The 17,645-nt window shown below is 35.4% G+C and overlaps 1 protein-coding gene across 1 annotated transcript in view; it reads left to right on the top strand.

Annotated features, from left to right (window-relative positions):
* The window catches only part of LEMD3 (LEM domain containing 3), a 64,980-nt gene that overhangs the window by 28,922 nt on the left and 18,413 nt on the right, over nt 1-17,645 (top strand). The window contains exons 3-4 of the mRNA XM_032420365.1: nt 2,061-2,127; nt 4,345-4,412. Coding sequence (XP_032276256.1) covers nt 2,061-2,127; nt 4,345-4,412 — 135 coding nt within the window. The remainder of the gene's footprint in view (nt 1-2,060; nt 2,128-4,344; nt 4,413-17,645) is intronic.

The following is a 17,645-nucleotide window of genomic DNA, read 5'->3' as shown; positions in this document are numbered from 1 at the left end:
GAGACCCTTGTAATATATAGATGGTCATTTTGAATATTTTGGAATAATATTTTGCCATTGGAAAAATAATTTTTTAGAAAATTATAGTTTAGCTTTTTGGGTGCTTAAATTCTCTATGTGAGAATGTAACAGTGTGTATGTTTATTGTCTTATGGTATTCAGTTACATCTGATTAGATTTTGTTATTTTTTTCTACTTACTCTAGTCCAGTGTTAATATCTGTGAATCAAAAGATGAAGTTTATTCCCAGGCCTCTGATATTCATTAGAGATGTAATCACAGAGCACAGGTGTCAAATTTTTGGATTTAGTTTTGTTTTTGAAAGGGGAGTGGGAATGGGCGTGATCAGGACATATGAAAGAAAAGGAAATCGGTCTCTTCTCCAGATTAAGGAAGGAAATAAACTTCGAAACTCTTAGCTACTTTAATCCCAAAGCTTAATCAGATTTACCTTGCTTTTATGTATCGAGTCCACAAGCTTTACTATCATTAGAACTCTTTCTCATCCTATTATTTGAACATATTTATTAAAAATGATTTTGTGGTTTCATATATCACAAATGCATAGCTTTCAGAATCTGGCTTTCAGCCCCAGCAGTTACTTTTTGATGTCTGATGCTTACAGTTTGGATTTTTAAGCTTACACGAAGATAAGGTCTGGCTTGATTCAGAATCTGCTTGAGATAGCGTTGAGGGGGGAAACAAAGCTAAGCGTTGGAGGGCAAGTAGTTGGCTGAAGGAATGTCACTTGATCTCTATCAGCCATCTCCCATAAAACCACGGACTCTGGTGGTTTGGGTAGTGGAACCTTTAACAGCATGAAAATAAAGGGATGAAGTTGCATGTCATTAGAGACATAAATGTTAATTTCCCAACTTTTTATATCCCAGTCATTTTTATCCAGTATTACAGTTTTGTTTGACGCATCAGGAAGAACGGAAATAATAAAGATACAGCTCCCTTAGTGAATCATGAATTAATTCCAAAGAGTGTGATAAGCTTACCTCCTCTCCTAACTTAAACTCCTCCATTGCTTGTGTTGGTCCTTCTTAATTGTGATTGCTCTAAAATTGTGGGTCTCATTGCCTTCAACTATTTGGCAGGGAGCTTAGACATTGCAATGGTCTCCTCTCTGGTTTTCTTTCATATGTTCAGAGTACTATTCCTGATGCACAAGTCTGTTTTATTTTCCTCCTCCTAAATTTTTAGAATGAAGTCAAACTCTTTGTCTTGGTTCCTAGCAGTTGATTCCAAACTATTTTTCCAGTAGTGTGCTGAATCAAAGATGACTGTTTATGTAAGAAACATAACCAGTGCCTTTATGCCTTTGCTCATGCTGTTTCTTCTGCCTATAATACTAGTCAATTCTGTTCTTGTGAAGTCCAACTCAAATATTCTCTCTTCCATAAATGGATCTTCCTTCCCTCTCTTTTCTGTATTTACATTATACTTTGTTTGCAGCTCTAGCACTTAAGTATGTTTTTTGCCCTTGAGAGCAGGAATCATCTTGTTTACTGGGCCTCTTGCTTTGCTGAGAATAGTTCTTAGCTCCTATTACTAGATACTCATTAAATGTTTGTTTTGCTTTAATGGTTCATAAATTTATACAGGACCACTTTGGGGACCTAGGAGAGGTTGAGGATCAAAGTGTCAATACTCATTCCCTTATTGTGTGGTTGAATCAGATTAAGACAAAACATGAAGGGCAGCCTTGAAGTCTCATAAGAACAATATATATAAGTATGCATTGTGTAAAGGAGGATTGGGAGCATTGCTTTGGTGGTTGGGGGAGTTTGTTGTACAGAAGACCTTTTTTTAGCACTAACCTTAGTGCCAATTTCCCAGTCAATCCTCGAGAAAGTAAAATGTTTAGAGTGATGATTTAGATTCTTAGATTAAGGTTTTTTAAAAAATACGGTAGCCATTGTTTAAATGTGAATTTGTCTTCGGATTATGTAGCTTCTATGATTTTAAATTATTTACTGTTTTTTTTTTTTTTTAGTAAGATTATTTGGTACATGTTTTTGAATTGGATATTTTATAATTTCTTTTAATTTTAGGAAAGTAAGAAAAATCTTATGATGAACACTTTATACAAGCTTCATGATCGATTGGCACAGCTTGCAGGTAATTGTTTTAACATTCATAGTGTCTAAAAGTGTTTTGAAAATTAATTTGTATATGTAGCATGCTATATCAGTAGAAGGAGTTTTCCCAAGTCTTGTGTTATGTTTGCAGATTTTCTGTTTAGAAGTTTTTGTTACCTATACAAGAGTAGTTTTTATTTTTACAGATATATTTAATCAAGGCCTTTTTCCTTCCTGCCCATATGTATTAGATGAAATATATATCATTCTAAAGTCAATCAAATTTCTTTATTGCATTAGTAGTAATAAGAAATTTTGAAAGCTTACATATCAATTGGATTTGGGTAAGCAGTAAATTAACTAAAACCCTAGATTAAATATAAAAGTGTAGATTTTCCTTTGCTGGTTGATTAGGTATCATTTCCTGGGATAAAGTAAATATATTCTAGAATATATTTTATATATAGAATATATATCTATATATATTTTTCCACTGATTCTTTGCATTTTCTTTATATTCTGCTCTTAGTAAGCCTTTTAACATCTCTAAGCTGTAGTAGCAGCTTATCTGCTTATTACCTTAGCTTTTTTTACTCTTAATTTCACATATAATCTAAAAGAAGAGATTTTGGATTATCTTCTTGTTAAAGAAGTTACAGAAAAGAAGAATGTAGTTTTCTAAACTTTTGTATGTAGCAGATCCTTTTGTGGAAATCAGAATACTGGTAGAAGGTAAATATGGAAGCTTTTTGGTTGAATGGAGGCATTTAGGATCCTTATAGTTCCCCATCCTCATATCAGTCTTTGGTTTTTTTTAGGGGGGGGGCATCCTTAACTCTGGTCAGTTTTTTTAGCTCATAATTCTGTGTATATCACTAAAAGCCTTCTTTACATTGACTGACTGTCGTATTCATATACTGCAAGCTAATGACATTTATTTGGTATGCTGTAGTACCCAGAAATCGGTTAAGTATATACTCTCGCTAGGAATACCTGATGTTGCTATCACAGACTTCTATAGCTGTCTCTACAACATTGTTTTATGCAGGGTGCTAGATCAGCATAATCTGGGGTACTTTTAAAGATACAGATTCCTTCCTCTAGAGCAGGGGTCAGCAAACTTTTTTCTGTGAAAGGACCAGATAGTAAGTTTTTTGGGCTTTGTGTGCTAGACTTGTTTCTGTCAGAGTTACTGAATTCTGCCATTATAGCATGAAAGCAGCCATAGATGATACATAAATGAATGAGTATGGCTGTGTTCCAATAAAACTTCATTTATAAAAAAATCAGTGGTAGGGCCAATTTGGCTATAGGTCGTGGTTTGCCGATCTCTGCTGTAGATTTGTGGAAACTGAATGTTGGAGAATGCATTATAAAGTTTGAAGACTTACTTGTTTATTTAATAGGTATTTCTTCCTTTTTTATGACTATGACCATTAAAATCTGACTACTTGCACAAGGCTGATAATTAGGAATATGGCTACTTTTATAATAGAAAAATTTGCCAAGGAGTTTAACTATTATACTTTCATGTTAAAAATCATTTGAAGAGAAACAAGGCAGAAAGAACTTACAATTGAAGTTCAATTTAAGGAAATTGATTTCTAATAACCACAGATAACCTGAAAGAAAAGGCTTTGGATTCTCTTATAAATAGTTACAAGAAAGGGAAAATGTGGTTTTGGATGTACTGCATTTCTTTGTAGAAACCAGATCATAGCTAGAAGTTTCTATCTAATTTCCCTGTTGATCTGTGTTATAATAATTTTTAAGGCATGCACACACCTTGCTGAAGATAGGCATAGCCAGTATCTTTATACACAGAATGTACAATTTAATTCAAACTTATTTGAATCCTTGAGTTATTAGCTTTAGTAATAGATGTGTAAGTTACCACAATGAATTCTCCCCTTTGAAAAACAGTGAATCTCTGGAGGGCCTTCTGTGTGCCAAGATCTGTGGCTAGGCATCAGTGTGACATGGTTCCTACTCTGGGCAATGATTTAGTTGGAAATAGAAGACATGTTCCTATCTGGACTATTTAGAAATGCATTTAAAGATTGTGGTTTATGTAAAGATAATTGTTTATATTACCTACTGGATTTTTTATAGGAAATTAAATAGTGTTTATCTTCTTTCTTTATTGAATAATATAACCTATAATTGTGTAATTTGAAAATATTTTGATTAATCATGTTTATTTTCTTCTCTTTAACATAGTACTGATTCAAAATTAATAATATGCTAATCTTTCCAGGAGATCATGAATGTGGCAGTTCTAGTCAGAGAACACTTTCTGTCCAAGAGGCAGCTGCATATTTAAAAGTAAGCAGTACAATTAGAATTTTGATAGCTATATTCTTAAAGTTGATATAAATTATTACAGCTTATACAAAAGTACCACGGATTTGATTTCTTTAATTGTACTGTTACAAGCTTGGGCCTGTTGTTTGGTGTAGTGTGAGCATATACAGAAAGCAGATTTACTCAACATATTTTGTTTTAGTTCATTTTAGAACATTCTCTCATAGAATTAATTTGGAAAGGGTACAAACAACATTGGTGTGAGAGAAATTGAGATAGGTAAGTAGCATGTAAGAGAGCAAGTAAGCATCTAACCATTGTCATTTATTTTAAATCTTCCATTCCAGATTAATGTCATCTCAGGGTACTAAAAGAATTTGCAGATGAATTTTCTAAACCACTGTATGTAATCTTTTAGGAAATGCTATATGAAAGGAAGGGTACAGAAGATTAAGGTGGACCAGTGTTAAGTGTTAAGATGAGCAGGATTTTTTTTCTTTTTTAAGGCTGAATAATACTACACGCGCACACACACCCACCCACCCACCACATTATCTTTATCCATTGATCTGTAGATAGATATTTATGTTGTTTCCACTATTATGACTAATGCTGCAGTGAACATGGAGTGCAAATATCCTTTAGATCCTGTTTTCAGTTCTTTTGGGTAAATACCTAGAAGTGGAATTCCATATGATAGTTTTAATTTTTTGAGGAACGTCCATGCTGGTTTCCATAGTGGTTATACTGTTTTACATTCCCACCGACAGTTTCCAAGGGTCCCTTTTTCTCCACATCCTCAAAAACACTTGCTTTTTTGTTTTGTTTTTTAATAATGGCCGTCCTCACCCTTGTAAGGTGATATCTCACTGTAGTTTTGATTTGCATTTCCCTGGTGATTAGTGATGTTGAGCATCTTTTCTTAGGCCTATCAGACATTTGTCTGTCTTCTTTGGAGAAATGTTTATTCAAGTACTTAACCCATTTTTAATCAGGTTATTTGATTTTGTTATTGAGTTCTAGAAGTCCCTTCTTTATTTTGGATATGGGTTGCAAATATTTTCTCTCATTCCGTAGGTTGCCATTTCACTCTGTTGATTCTTTCCTTTGTTTGCAGAAGCAGTTTAGTTTGATGTAGTTTCACTTGTCTGTTGTTTTTGTTGCCTGTGCTTTGTGCCATAACCCAAAAATCATTGCCAAGACCAATGTTATAAAGCTTTTCCTCTAGGAGTTTTATCTTTTCATGTCTTAGGTTTAAGTCTTTAATCAGTTTTGAGTTGATTTTTGTGTATAGTGTAAGATAAGGGTCAATTTCATTCATTTGCATGAGGAAATCCAGTGTTCTCAACATCATTTTTTGAAGAGACAGTCCTTTTCCCATTGTGTGTTCTTAGCACCCTTGTTGAAGATAAGTCGATTGTATTATGTGTGAGTTAATTTCTTTATTTTCTTTCATTGGTCTATATGTCTGTCTATGCCAGTACCATACTGTTCTGATTACTGTAGCTTTGCAATATGCTTTGAAGTCAGGAAATGTGAGGCCTCCACCTTTGTTCTTCTTGCCCAAAATTGTTTTGTCTATTTGGCTAATCCTTTGTGGCTCCATATAAATTTTAGGATTGATTTTTCAATTTCTGAGAAAATGCAATTGGGATTTTGATAGGAATTGCACTGAATCTACAGAACGCTTTGGTTAGCATGGACATTTTAACAATATTAAGTCTTTTAATCCATAAGCATGGGGTGTCTTTCCATTTATTTGTGTCTTGAATTTCTTTTAGCAGTGTTTTGTAGTTTTCTGTGTACGTCTTTTACCTCCTTAGTAAAGTTTTTATAAGTATTCTTTTTGATGCTATTATAAATGGGATTTTCTTAGTTTCCTTTTCTGAGTGTTCATTTTTAGTGTATAAAAATGCAACTCTTTTTTGTATGCTTATTTTTTTATCCTGCAACTTTGCTGAATTTGCTTATTCTAACAGTTTTGTGTGAGTGAGAGATGGAGAGAGAGTATGTGTCTGTGTGTGTGTATGTGTAATCTGTAGGCTATAAGATGTCATCTGCAAACAGATAATTTTTCTTTTTTCTTTCCAATTTGGATGCCTTTTATTTCCTTATCTTACCTAATTGCTCTAGCTAGGATTTCCAGTACTCTGTATTGAATAGAAATGACAACAGTGGACATCCTTATCCTGGCCTTGTTCCTATTCTCCAGGGGAAAAGCTTTGTTAGTTTTTCACTGTTGAGTATGATATTAGCTGTGAGCTTTTCATACATGGCCTTTATTATAATATTGAAGTAATTTGCTTCTATTCCTACTTTGTTGCATGTTTTTAATCACGAAGAAGTATTGATTTTGTCAAATGCTTTTTCTGCATCTGTTGAGACGAACATGTGATTTTTATTCTCATTCTGTTAATGTGTATCCTACTGACTGGTTTTTTGTATGTTGGACCATCCTTGAATTCCAGGAGTAAATCCTACTTGGTGTGATTTAAGAGGTCTGATCCTCTTAATGTGCTGTTGAATTCTGTTTGCTAACTTTTGTTGAGGATTTTTACCATCTGTATTCCTCAAGGACATTGATTTGTATTTCATTTCTTATAGTGTTTTTGTTTGGCTTTGGCATCAGAATAATGTTGACCTCACAAAATGAGTGTGAAAAAGTGTTGCCTTCCCTTCAATTTTTTTGGAAGAAGTTGAGAAGGATTAGTGATGTTTGGTAGAATTCTCCAGTGAAGCCACTGAGTCCTGGGTTCTTCTTGTTTGAGAGGTTTTTGATTACTGATGCAATCCTAACCAGTTATAGGTCTGTTCAGAGTTTCTATTTCTTTGTGATTCAGTCTTGGTAGGTTATATGTTTCTAGGAATTTATTTTTTCTCTAGGTTATCCAATTTGTTGGCAATTAATTGTTCGTAGTAGTCTCTTATGATCCTTTGTATTTCTGTGACATCAGACTTAATATCTTCTCTTTTCTTTCTGATTCTGAGTTTTCTTTCTTTTTCTTTCGAGGCTTTTCAATTTTGCTGATCTTTTCAAAAAACCAACTTTTCTTTTTTCTATTCTGCTTTATTTATTTTTACTCTAATATTTCCTTTTGTTAACTTTGGACTTAGGTTGTTTAAGATCTGTCTTCTTTTTTAATGTAGCTGCTTATCACTATAAACTTCCCTCTTAGTACTACTTTTGCTATATCCCATAAAAAGCTTTTGGGCTTCTTGAATCTGAATGTCCATTTCTTTCCCCAGATTTGGGAAGTTTTCTGCCTTTTTCTGCTCTTTTCTCTCTTTTCCTTTTGGGACTTCCATAATGCATATATTGGTCTGAGTGGTGATGTCCCATAAGACCCTTAAGCTTCCCACACTTTTCTTCATTGTTTTTTCTTTTTCTTCCTCTGACTGGATCATTTCAATTGATTTCTCTTTGAGTACCTTGATTCTTTCTACTGCTTGATTAAGTCTGCTATGAACCCATCTAGGGAATTTTTCAATTTAGTTATTATATTCTTAAGCTCCACAATTGGTTGTTTTTAATTTTTTCTCTTTATTGATATTCTCATTCATGTGTTGTTTTCCTGGGCTTGTTGAGCATCTTTATGACAGTTATTTTGAAATTTTTATCAGGTAATTAATATACCTTAGTTCCTTTAGGGTCAGTTTTTGTAGATTTATTTTGCTCCTTTAGTTGGGCCCAGTGTTATTGTTTCCTTCATGTGCCTCGTTACTTGGTCAGGATCTGTGCATTTGAGACACAGCCATATCTTCCAGCCTTTAGAGACTGCCTTTGTGCAGGGGAAGACCTTCACCAATGAGTTCAGATAGAGATTCTGGGGTTCTCTCAAACCTTTTCTGTGGATGCATCTTCTTTGGATTTGTGGGTACAAATTCCCCCTAAAAAGGTTTTGCAGGTTTCTTTTTTCAGGAGCTTGTAATCTCTTGCTCCCTCTGGTGTCTGTCTGCTTTACTGTGGGTCCTCTGGAGCTGCAGCAAGCTGTCCTGCTCTTTTCTGTTCTCAGCAAACCCCAGGCGTTTAGACTATGTCAGGTCTCCTCAGTGCTCTGAAACAGGTCATACAGAAACCAGACCCTCTGGTGTCTCCCTGAGAACTTGGGACATTGGACACATACTTCAACACTTTCTTTCCTCAGGGAGAAGCCAGGAGTTTGGGATTTTCTACTCATTCTTCACTGAGCTGTAGAGAAGGGCAATGGCGAGTGAGTAGGTACTAGTTCAAACCATTGCCTTTGTTCTCAGCTGCCTCCAAGCTGGTGCTCTTACCTGTCAGTGCTTAGATTCAGACAAGACAGAACCCAGTCCTTCTGGTAGCCCCTCAGAAAGTCTCAACATTAGACTCATGTTTCAGTCTTTTCTTCCCCTCTTCAAGGATAAACCAGGAGTTGGGAATTTTCTTCTGGTCGCACCACGTTGTGCCACAGAATGGGGCTCTGGTGAGCAAGTGCTACCAATTTTCCTACTGGCTTCCATGCTGCTAGTTTCACACTTGCTTGGGTTGCAGGAGCCTTTTAACTGATTTCTGGATTTCTTTTCTTTTTTTTTTAAAGATTTTATATATTTATTTGACAGAGAGAGAGACAGCAAGAGCAGGAACACAAGCAGGGGCAGTGGGAGAGGGAGAAGCAGGCTTCCCGCTGAGCAGGGAGCCTGATGTGGGGCTCGATCCCGGGACCCTGGGATCATGACCTGAGCTGAAAGCAGATGCTTAATGACTGAGCCATCCAGGTGCCCCACGGTTTGTGGATTTCTTACAAAGGGAATTGGTCTGTGTATCGTTGAATTTGTGTCTCCATGGGGAAAGGATGGTCTGGGGCTTCCTATTCTGTCGTCTTACTGCTGTCACTGCCCTCTCTTTCTCTTTTTTTTTAAATCTAGAATATAGTATAGTTCTAAGGCTTTCAGCAAAGTTGTGATGAGTTTCCCATGACATGCTTGTTAAAAAAGAGAAATGTAGACTGTTTTTAACTTAATTCAGATTAGCTTAATCTACTTAATGTAGATATCCAAAAGATGTTAAGACAGTATAATATGTTGGAGATTAGATGTGGAATCACATTCCGGCACTGCCACATAAAAGTTGTGTGTCTTGGTAAAGTTCTTTCACTTTCCTGTACCTGTTTCTTAGTATGAAAGTGGGACTGTTATTAATTCTTCTCAGAGTGGTTGGGAGACTGAAGTGCTCAGTGCCTGATGGTTATGGTAGCTTTCCAATAAATTTTGGTTCTTTTTGTGTGTTTCTTAATTAATTAAATCTGGGTCACTCATAATAACATGCTACAGGATTTGTCTTCTCAACCTACCTTGTTCTCTTCTTCATTTTCAGTTTTGACCTAGATGAGAACATTGATAACAGACAAATTTTTTGCAGAGTATAATAGTTAATAGATTGGATAGCTAAAGAATCAGGATCCAGAAAGATCTTAAATTAGGTGGAGTTATGATTATGGGGCTCTGTCTTAGAGATGGAGGAATTGCTAAGTGGATTGTGGGGGTGGGAGCAAAGAAGGGATTGGATTGAGTAGGCTACAGAACACATAGAATAAAATATTCCTCGAGGAGAGCATAGCGTGTGGGAATCCAAAGCAAGCAAGTAGTTCCTTATGAGGTAGAAAGTGTTTGTACTTCGAGCAGTAGGAAAAACTGATCCCAAGCAGTGCTTCCTTCCTGCCTTCTCTCTCTCTCTCTTTTTTTATTAAATATCTTAGAGAGGTAATGGCACAGATATGTGTTATGGTTGGTCATGAATTCCTGGAACAGGGTTAATTTACATTTCAGAAGAACCTGATACTCTTTTTTTTTTTTAAGCTTTTATTTATTTGACAGAGAGAGAGATAGTGAGAGCGGGAACACAAGCAGGGGGAGTGGGAGAGGGAGAAGCAGGCTTCCCGCTGAGCAGGGAGCCCGATGTGGGGCTCGATCCCAGGACCTCAGGATCATGACCTGAGCTGAAGGCAGATGCTTAACAACTGAGCACCCCACGATCCTGAGACTCTTAAAAGCTCCTGAATACTCCATTTAAAGGACTAAAGGGCAGGGATAGAGCTTAGAGTGGGATAGGGATTGATTAGTAGTTAAGCTAAAGCTGAGGAAGAGGCAGGGGTTCCTGTGGATGGATGATTAACCACCCCCATTTGGTTGCAGCTGTGGGTCAGCAATAAGATAGGTAAGAAGAAGGGACACAGAGCCAGGGTTGGGACAAGTCAGAATCTAAGCCAGGCAGCCGTAGGGTATGAGAGATTATTTCTATTAAAGATTGGCAACATAGGAGTTATTGGACGTATACATGCATGAGATGAATTGGAAACTGTATCGAGTTAAAAAAATTGAGATTAATGAACTCCAGTCTTAAAAGATTTTCGTATCTTTTCCCTGGAATTATTTTATGTTTTAGGTTGGGTTTTACTTTTTTTTTTTTAATTCAATAAAATCTCTAATACAAGTTTTTACAAAGGATTTTGGATTAGTTCCAGTCTTAATTAGTTAAGTGAAGTTACTTTGTATTTTCAAATGCTGTGAAACCTGGTATGGCTTGTTACCACCAATGATGTATTTTGGGCTGCTACTTCAAAAAAAGAGCATTTAACAGGAATTTTCCCCCATAAAAAAAATTTTAAGGACTAGATAAAACTTCTAACTACTATATTTAATAGTGTTTATTTTTTTCAATATAACATTAACTCATGCTCATCATTTAACTAATGGAAAAGAAAGGAGAAAAGCATTTCAAATTCACCACCTGAAGTTAACCACTCATTTTTGGTTCATTTTTCTCTAGTCTTCTCTTACGTTTTCATTCCTATAATTAGTATCACTATAAATATAAATATTTCATATTACAAATGTTTATATATCTTTTCCTTAAAATTATCAGGAGCATTTTGTCTTTGAACTTCTTTTTTATCACTGGTAATATTTCTTTACATGATTGTATTGCATTGTATTGGTTTGTGGTTTGTCAGTATTATGAAAGCACTCTAATCTTTGCATATAGTATTTGATTTTCTGATTGTTTCCTTAGGAAATAGTTCTAGAAAGGAAACTACTTGTTAAGGAGCATGAGCCTTTGTTAATACTTTTGATATATGTTGCCAAATTACTTTCTAATTTGGAATGACCATTTTAGCACAGTCTAGCCAAAATTGGTGGTTTATTTTATTTTATGCAAGTTCTAGTGTAAATATGGAAGAACCTTACTATAAAGCTGATGTTAAAAACCATGATGATAATACATATATTGTAGGCTCCCTGCTTCTGGAGAGAGATCTGTCGTACATTTTCATGTATTTGTACTATGGTTTCACCAACAGCACAAGTAAGTTTTTGCATTCAGGAGTAAATGGGCCAAAGGATGCACAGAACTCCTGTGAGTGTAAGCTAATTGTTCCCCAACTTCTAGTGCATTTTAAGCACAATATGAGTAAATCTTTGGTAGAGTGAAATGAGTGAATAAGTAAACCTCAGTAAAATTTTTTTTATTTTCTTGAATTTGATGCTTCACATTCCGTTCTTATTTTATTTCTCCTACTTTCTCTTTAAAGGAAGTTTAAATAAACATAACAATTAATTGAAATAATTTAAACACTTTTTCTGAACCCCCCAGTGTTTTTCTTGAACCTTTTTCATTTTTTTTCAGTTTCATCATTTTTGAGAATGAAAGCTTGTTTTGATTTGTGGAAAGTTAAGAGGTCCCTCTGGTGGAACATTTAGGAAAGACATAGCATTAAATTTTCATGAAAAGACTTAGACTTGTTTTTAAGTTAAATGGTGGATGCTTTGTATGGTAACTTTCCAACTAAATGATGTAATGAATGGTGGTTCATTTTCTGGTTTATTTTCAAACCTTTTTAAACTTCAACACAATGAATACGTTTACAATTTGTGAAGAAAATACTAGGAAAGAAGATAGCTGCAAATGTGCCAAATCGTGGAGCCGGATAGGCTTTAATGGCCTAGCTTGGAATGCAAATCACTGTTAGTAAAATTCTGTCTTTGTGGGAAAATAAATGTTCTGAGAAATGGAATGATAGATAAACTTCTTAATTATTATAATTTATCGGGGCCCCTGGGTGGCTCTGTCAGTTGAGCAGCTGATTCTTGGTTTCAGCTCAGGTCATGATCTCAGGGTTGTGAGATCTGCGCTCAGCGCAGAGTCTGCTTGTCTCTCTCCTTCCCCCTCTGCTCCTCTCCCCGTGCTCTCTCTCAAATTAAATCTTTAAAAAAATAATTATAATTTATCAAGTACAATTTATCTTAGGATTTTCTTAGTACCCCTGACTTCACAGTGACCCAGCAAGGTAGGTGGTGTCAAACTCACCTTAGAAAGAAACTAAAGCTCAGAGGCATTTAATGATTACATCATCCAGCTAGTAAATGTTGGAGCTGGGAATAGAATTAAAGTGCTTGCTCTTCTCACTGTACTGTTCTGCCTCTTAGATGGAAGGAAGGACTGGGTTCATAACCACTAGCTCCATCTTTTGAGTGAGCAAGAGACTGACCCTGAATGAGGGTTAGGATCCAAAGAAGTGAACAAGGTAGATAAATCTGTATGGATGATGTACTTTTTCGTCTCTATTTGAGGTTGTACATATAGCTAGTCAGTAGTGGAGTCATGATCTGATCCAGGCCTGCTTATTTAAGGACCATGTTCTTTCCGTTATTCCTGGAGGTGAAAGATCAAGTTCCCACTGAATCATCAAGAATTAAATCATATTTACTCTTGTATTGATTTTTGTGTGTCCTATTTTAATTAATTTCAAAGGTAACATGTATAGCATATGTCATGTCACAATTAAACAGAATATTCCCTAACTGGAAAGCCACATAGTTATTATTACCATGTATATTATCCATTTTGTGAGCTATCTAATAGATTTTTTTTTTTTTTTTTTAAAGATTTTATTTATTTATTTGAGAGAGAGAGAATGAGAGACAGAGAGCATGAGAGGGAGGAGGGTCAGAGGGAGAAGCAGACTCCCCGCCGAGCAGGGAGCCCGATGCGGGACTCGATCCCGGGACTCCAGGATCATGACCTGAGCCGAAGGCAGTCGCTTAACCAACTGAGCCACCCAGGCGCCCTCTAATAGATTTTTAATCCTTACTTGACTTCTCCCTGTATCAGCATTTCTTTCCCTTATTACTAATGCTTTGTAGCTTTATTTAATGAGCTGAATCTTTTACATGAAACAGTATTATTTTTATGCTGTGAAACTGTAATCTAAGTTCAAAGCACCTGATGTGAGTTTTAATAAAAATAAATGTTTTTGCCAGTTATTTTGCAAATAAGATAAATTTGGAATTGGGAATCTTGGGTGTGTGTGTGTTCACACGTAGTATGCTAAAATAGATTTGTTAAAGATTTGGGAAAATATGCTTTGAATTTAGATTTAAATGAAGCACTCAGCAGTACATTGACTGAGCTATTGCCTATAAGTAAATAGTAATAATCATGATAGACTTGCTTTAAAAATTTGTGTCATCAGTGATTAGAAAATGGGCATTTTATGATGCAAGTATGCCTTTCCTTAAAGGCCGGCAAACTGCAGCCCTTAGGCCTGTTTTTGTATGGCCTTCTAGCTGTGGTTTTACAACATTTTTAAAGGTTGCTTAGAATATATGTGGCAGAGACCAGAATTCTACAAAACCTGAAATATTTACTCTTTGATTCTTTACAGAAAAGGTTGGCCTGCCCCTACCTTACAGCTTTTTAGGTGGCTACAAAAAAATCAATAGTAAAATACTTTCCACTCTTAAAATCAGGAAGCTGCTATGCATGCTATAATGTTAACATGAGCCGTTTAATTAGCATAGCCAGAAAAAAAAATTCAACTTCTACTTCTTCAAAAATTCTATTTTATAATACTATAGAATTCTGTATACTATGTAGAACATTTGTGGAAGTAATGGTCTGTTTCAGAACTTAATACCCTGTTAATTCTTTAATGAGGTTTTAAATAAATTATCAATTGTTTTTTGTATTTTGTGTATTCATAAAGGGACATTCCATGGTTCTATTGTATTCCAGATAGTAAGTGGGTATTAGGTGGTATTAACATGGAGAAGGAAAACAAAATGAGAAAATAACAGATACTCTTTTCTTACCCTTATTATTTTATAACTAAAAGTTTTAAGCTCAATGTTCATTTATGTACTTAGATTATTAGAGTGGGTATCCTAGTTAGTATGAACCATTATGTACAGTTTTAAGGATAATTAATGAAGGCAGTAATGGTATTTATAATATCTTCAGCCTTCTAAAATTTTTATATTTAAAATATACAACTAATAAATTTGGAAATTTATTTGTTTTTACATTATTTGAAACTTACATGTATAGTCTAGCCTTCAGAGTTCTTTATAATAACACAAAAATGTCATTATGTCTTGCATATTATTGTAATAGAAGCTGAAGAGCATATATACAAACAAAGGTAAAGACTGTATGTTTCATTGATTTTTAAAAATATCCATGTCTTATGATTTCACTTATACATGGGATCTAAAAAATAAACAAATGAACAAACATGCAGAAACAGACCCATGAATATAGAGAACAAACTGTGATGTTTGCCTTATGGGAGGGGGTCCGGGGGTGGGCAGAATGAGTGAAGGGAAGTGGGAAGTTCAGGCTTACCATTATGAAATGAATAAGTCATAGGGATGAGGAGTACAGCCTAGGGAATAAAGTCAGTGGTATTACAGTGGTATTATATGCTGACAGATGGTAGCTACACCTGCAGTGAGCATAGCATAAACTATTGGGACTACATCAAAGTAAAAAGCTTATGCACAGTGAAGGAAACAATAAAACTAAAAGGCAACCTACAGAATGGAAAAAGATATTTGCAAATGACATATTCAATACAGGGTTAGTATCCAAAATATATAAAGAACTTAAAAGACTCAATACCCCAAAGCCAGATAATCCATTAAAAAAATGGGCAGAAGACATGAACAGACATTTCTCCAAAGAAGACATCCAGATGGCCAACAGACACATGAAATAATGTTTAACATCACTCATCATTAGGGAAATACAAATCAAAACTACGATGAGATATCACCTCACAGCTGTCAGAATGGCTAAAATCAAAAACACAAGAAACAACAAGTGTTGGCAAGGATATGGAGAAAAAGGAACCCTTGTGCACTGTAGGTGGAACGCAGACTGGTGCAGCCACTGTGGAAAATAGTGTGGAGTTTCCTCAAAATAGTTAAAAATAGAACTATCCTATAATCCAGCTATCTCATTATTATTTACCCAAAGAATAGACATATTAATTCAAAGGGGTACATGCACCCCTATGTTTATAGCAGCATTATTTACAATAGCCAGGATATGGAAGCAGCCCAAGTGTCCATTCGTTGATAAATGGATAAAGAAGATATGGAATATATATATATAATAACATAACATAGACGTATATAATGGAATATTACTCAGCCATAAAAAGAATGAAATCTTGCCATTTGCAACAACATGATGGATCTATAGAGTATAATGCCAAATTAGATAAGTCAAAGATAAATACCATATGTTTTTACTCATATGTGGAATTAAGAAACAAAACAAGTGAACAGAGGGGAAAAAAGAGAGAGAGAGGCAAACCAAGAAACGGACTCTTAACTACAGAGAACAAACTGATGGTTACCAGAAGGGAGGTTGGGGGAAGGGTGAAATAGGTGATGGGGAGTAAGGAGTGCACTTGTTGTGATGAGCACTGGGTGATGTATGGAATAGTTGAATCATTATATTGTATACCTGAAACTAATATTACACTGTATGTTAACTAACTGGAATTAAAGTAAAAACTTAAAAAAAAAAAAAACCCTATACATTATGAAGAGGAATGAGTGCGGTGTTTCCAGCTCCATGGATAACCCATATTAATCTTGCTTTGTGGATTTTCAAAGCCCTCTATACCTTGTGCTTTATCTAATCCTGATCCATGCAATATAACCAGAAGTAAGTTCTCTTGATTTTGGAAGCAAAGGAATTTTAGAGCAAATGAGTATGAGTTCTGTTTGATTTTTGTTATACACAAAATGATTTCTGATAGCGTTTTTATAACAAAACCATAATTGCCTGAAATTATTCTTGTATACTTTTATTGCATAACATTTTAAAGCAATGTTAAAGCTTAAACAAAATCACTTAAAAAGTTTTTTTTTGTCACGGCGCGCCTGGGTGGCTCAGTCGGTTAAGTGTCTGTCTTGAACTCAGGTCATGATCTCGTGGTCCTGGAATTGAGCCCCACATTGGGTTCTCTGCTCAGCGGGGAGTCTGCTTCTCCCTCTCCCTCTATGCTGTCCCTCTCTCTCTCTCAAATAAGTAAAATCTTAAAAGAAAATTTTTAGTCATAAGTGCAAATTTTTATGGTTATATATAAATTACATATTGTTTTACTTTTCTAAGCATACAGCTATTTAGCTCTCATGATCATTTCCTTTTCTTTTTTTTTTGTTAAAGATTTTATTTGTCAGAGAGAGAGAGCACACAAGCAGGGGGAGCAGCAGAGGGAGAAGCAGGCTCCCTGCTGAGCACGGAGCCTGATGGGGGACTGGATCCCAGGCCCCTGGGATCATGACCTGAGCCAAAGGCAGATGCTTAACCGACTGAGCCACCCAGGCGTCCCTCTCATGATCATTTCTAAATGCATAGTATTTCCTTGAAATGATCTCATGTATAAACCATTTGTCAGTTATTAAATACTTACATTGGCTACAAGTTTTTTGATACTAAAAATAATGATGAAAGACCACACTTTTTCTTTTTTTTGTAAGATAACAGGTAGTTTATAGTTCTCTTTACCATCTAAACATCCTAGTGGTAGTTACACAGAAATAATGATGCCTAGCAAGATTAATTGTGCTTCATAAAACTTCTTACACTTTCAGATTTTTTTCTTTTTTTCCCTATTTATTTATGTGTTTTTTTGATGTAGTGTTCCATGATTCATTGTTTGCATATAACACCCAGGGCTCCATTCAGTACGTGCGCTCTTTAATACCCATCATCAGGCTAACACATCCCCCCACCCCTCCTCCCTTCTAGAACCCTCTCTCATGGTTTGTCTCCCCCTCCTATTCCCCCCTTCATTTTTCCCTTCCTACTATTTTTTTTTTTTTTAACATATAATGTATTATTTGTTTCAGAGGTACAGGTCTGTGATTCATCAGTCTTACACAATTCACAGTGCTCATCATAGCACATACCCTCCCCAATGTCTGTCACCCAGCCACCCC

This window comes from Phoca vitulina, unplaced genomic scaffold (genome assembly GCF_004348235.1).
Source record: "Phoca vitulina isolate PV1807 unplaced genomic scaffold, GSC_HSeal_1.0 scaffold23, whole genome shotgun sequence".
In the NCBI taxonomy this organism is placed as follows: Eukaryota; Metazoa; Chordata; class Mammalia; order Carnivora; family Phocidae; genus Phoca; species Phoca vitulina.
This window is presented reverse-complemented; position numbering and strand designations above follow the sequence as displayed.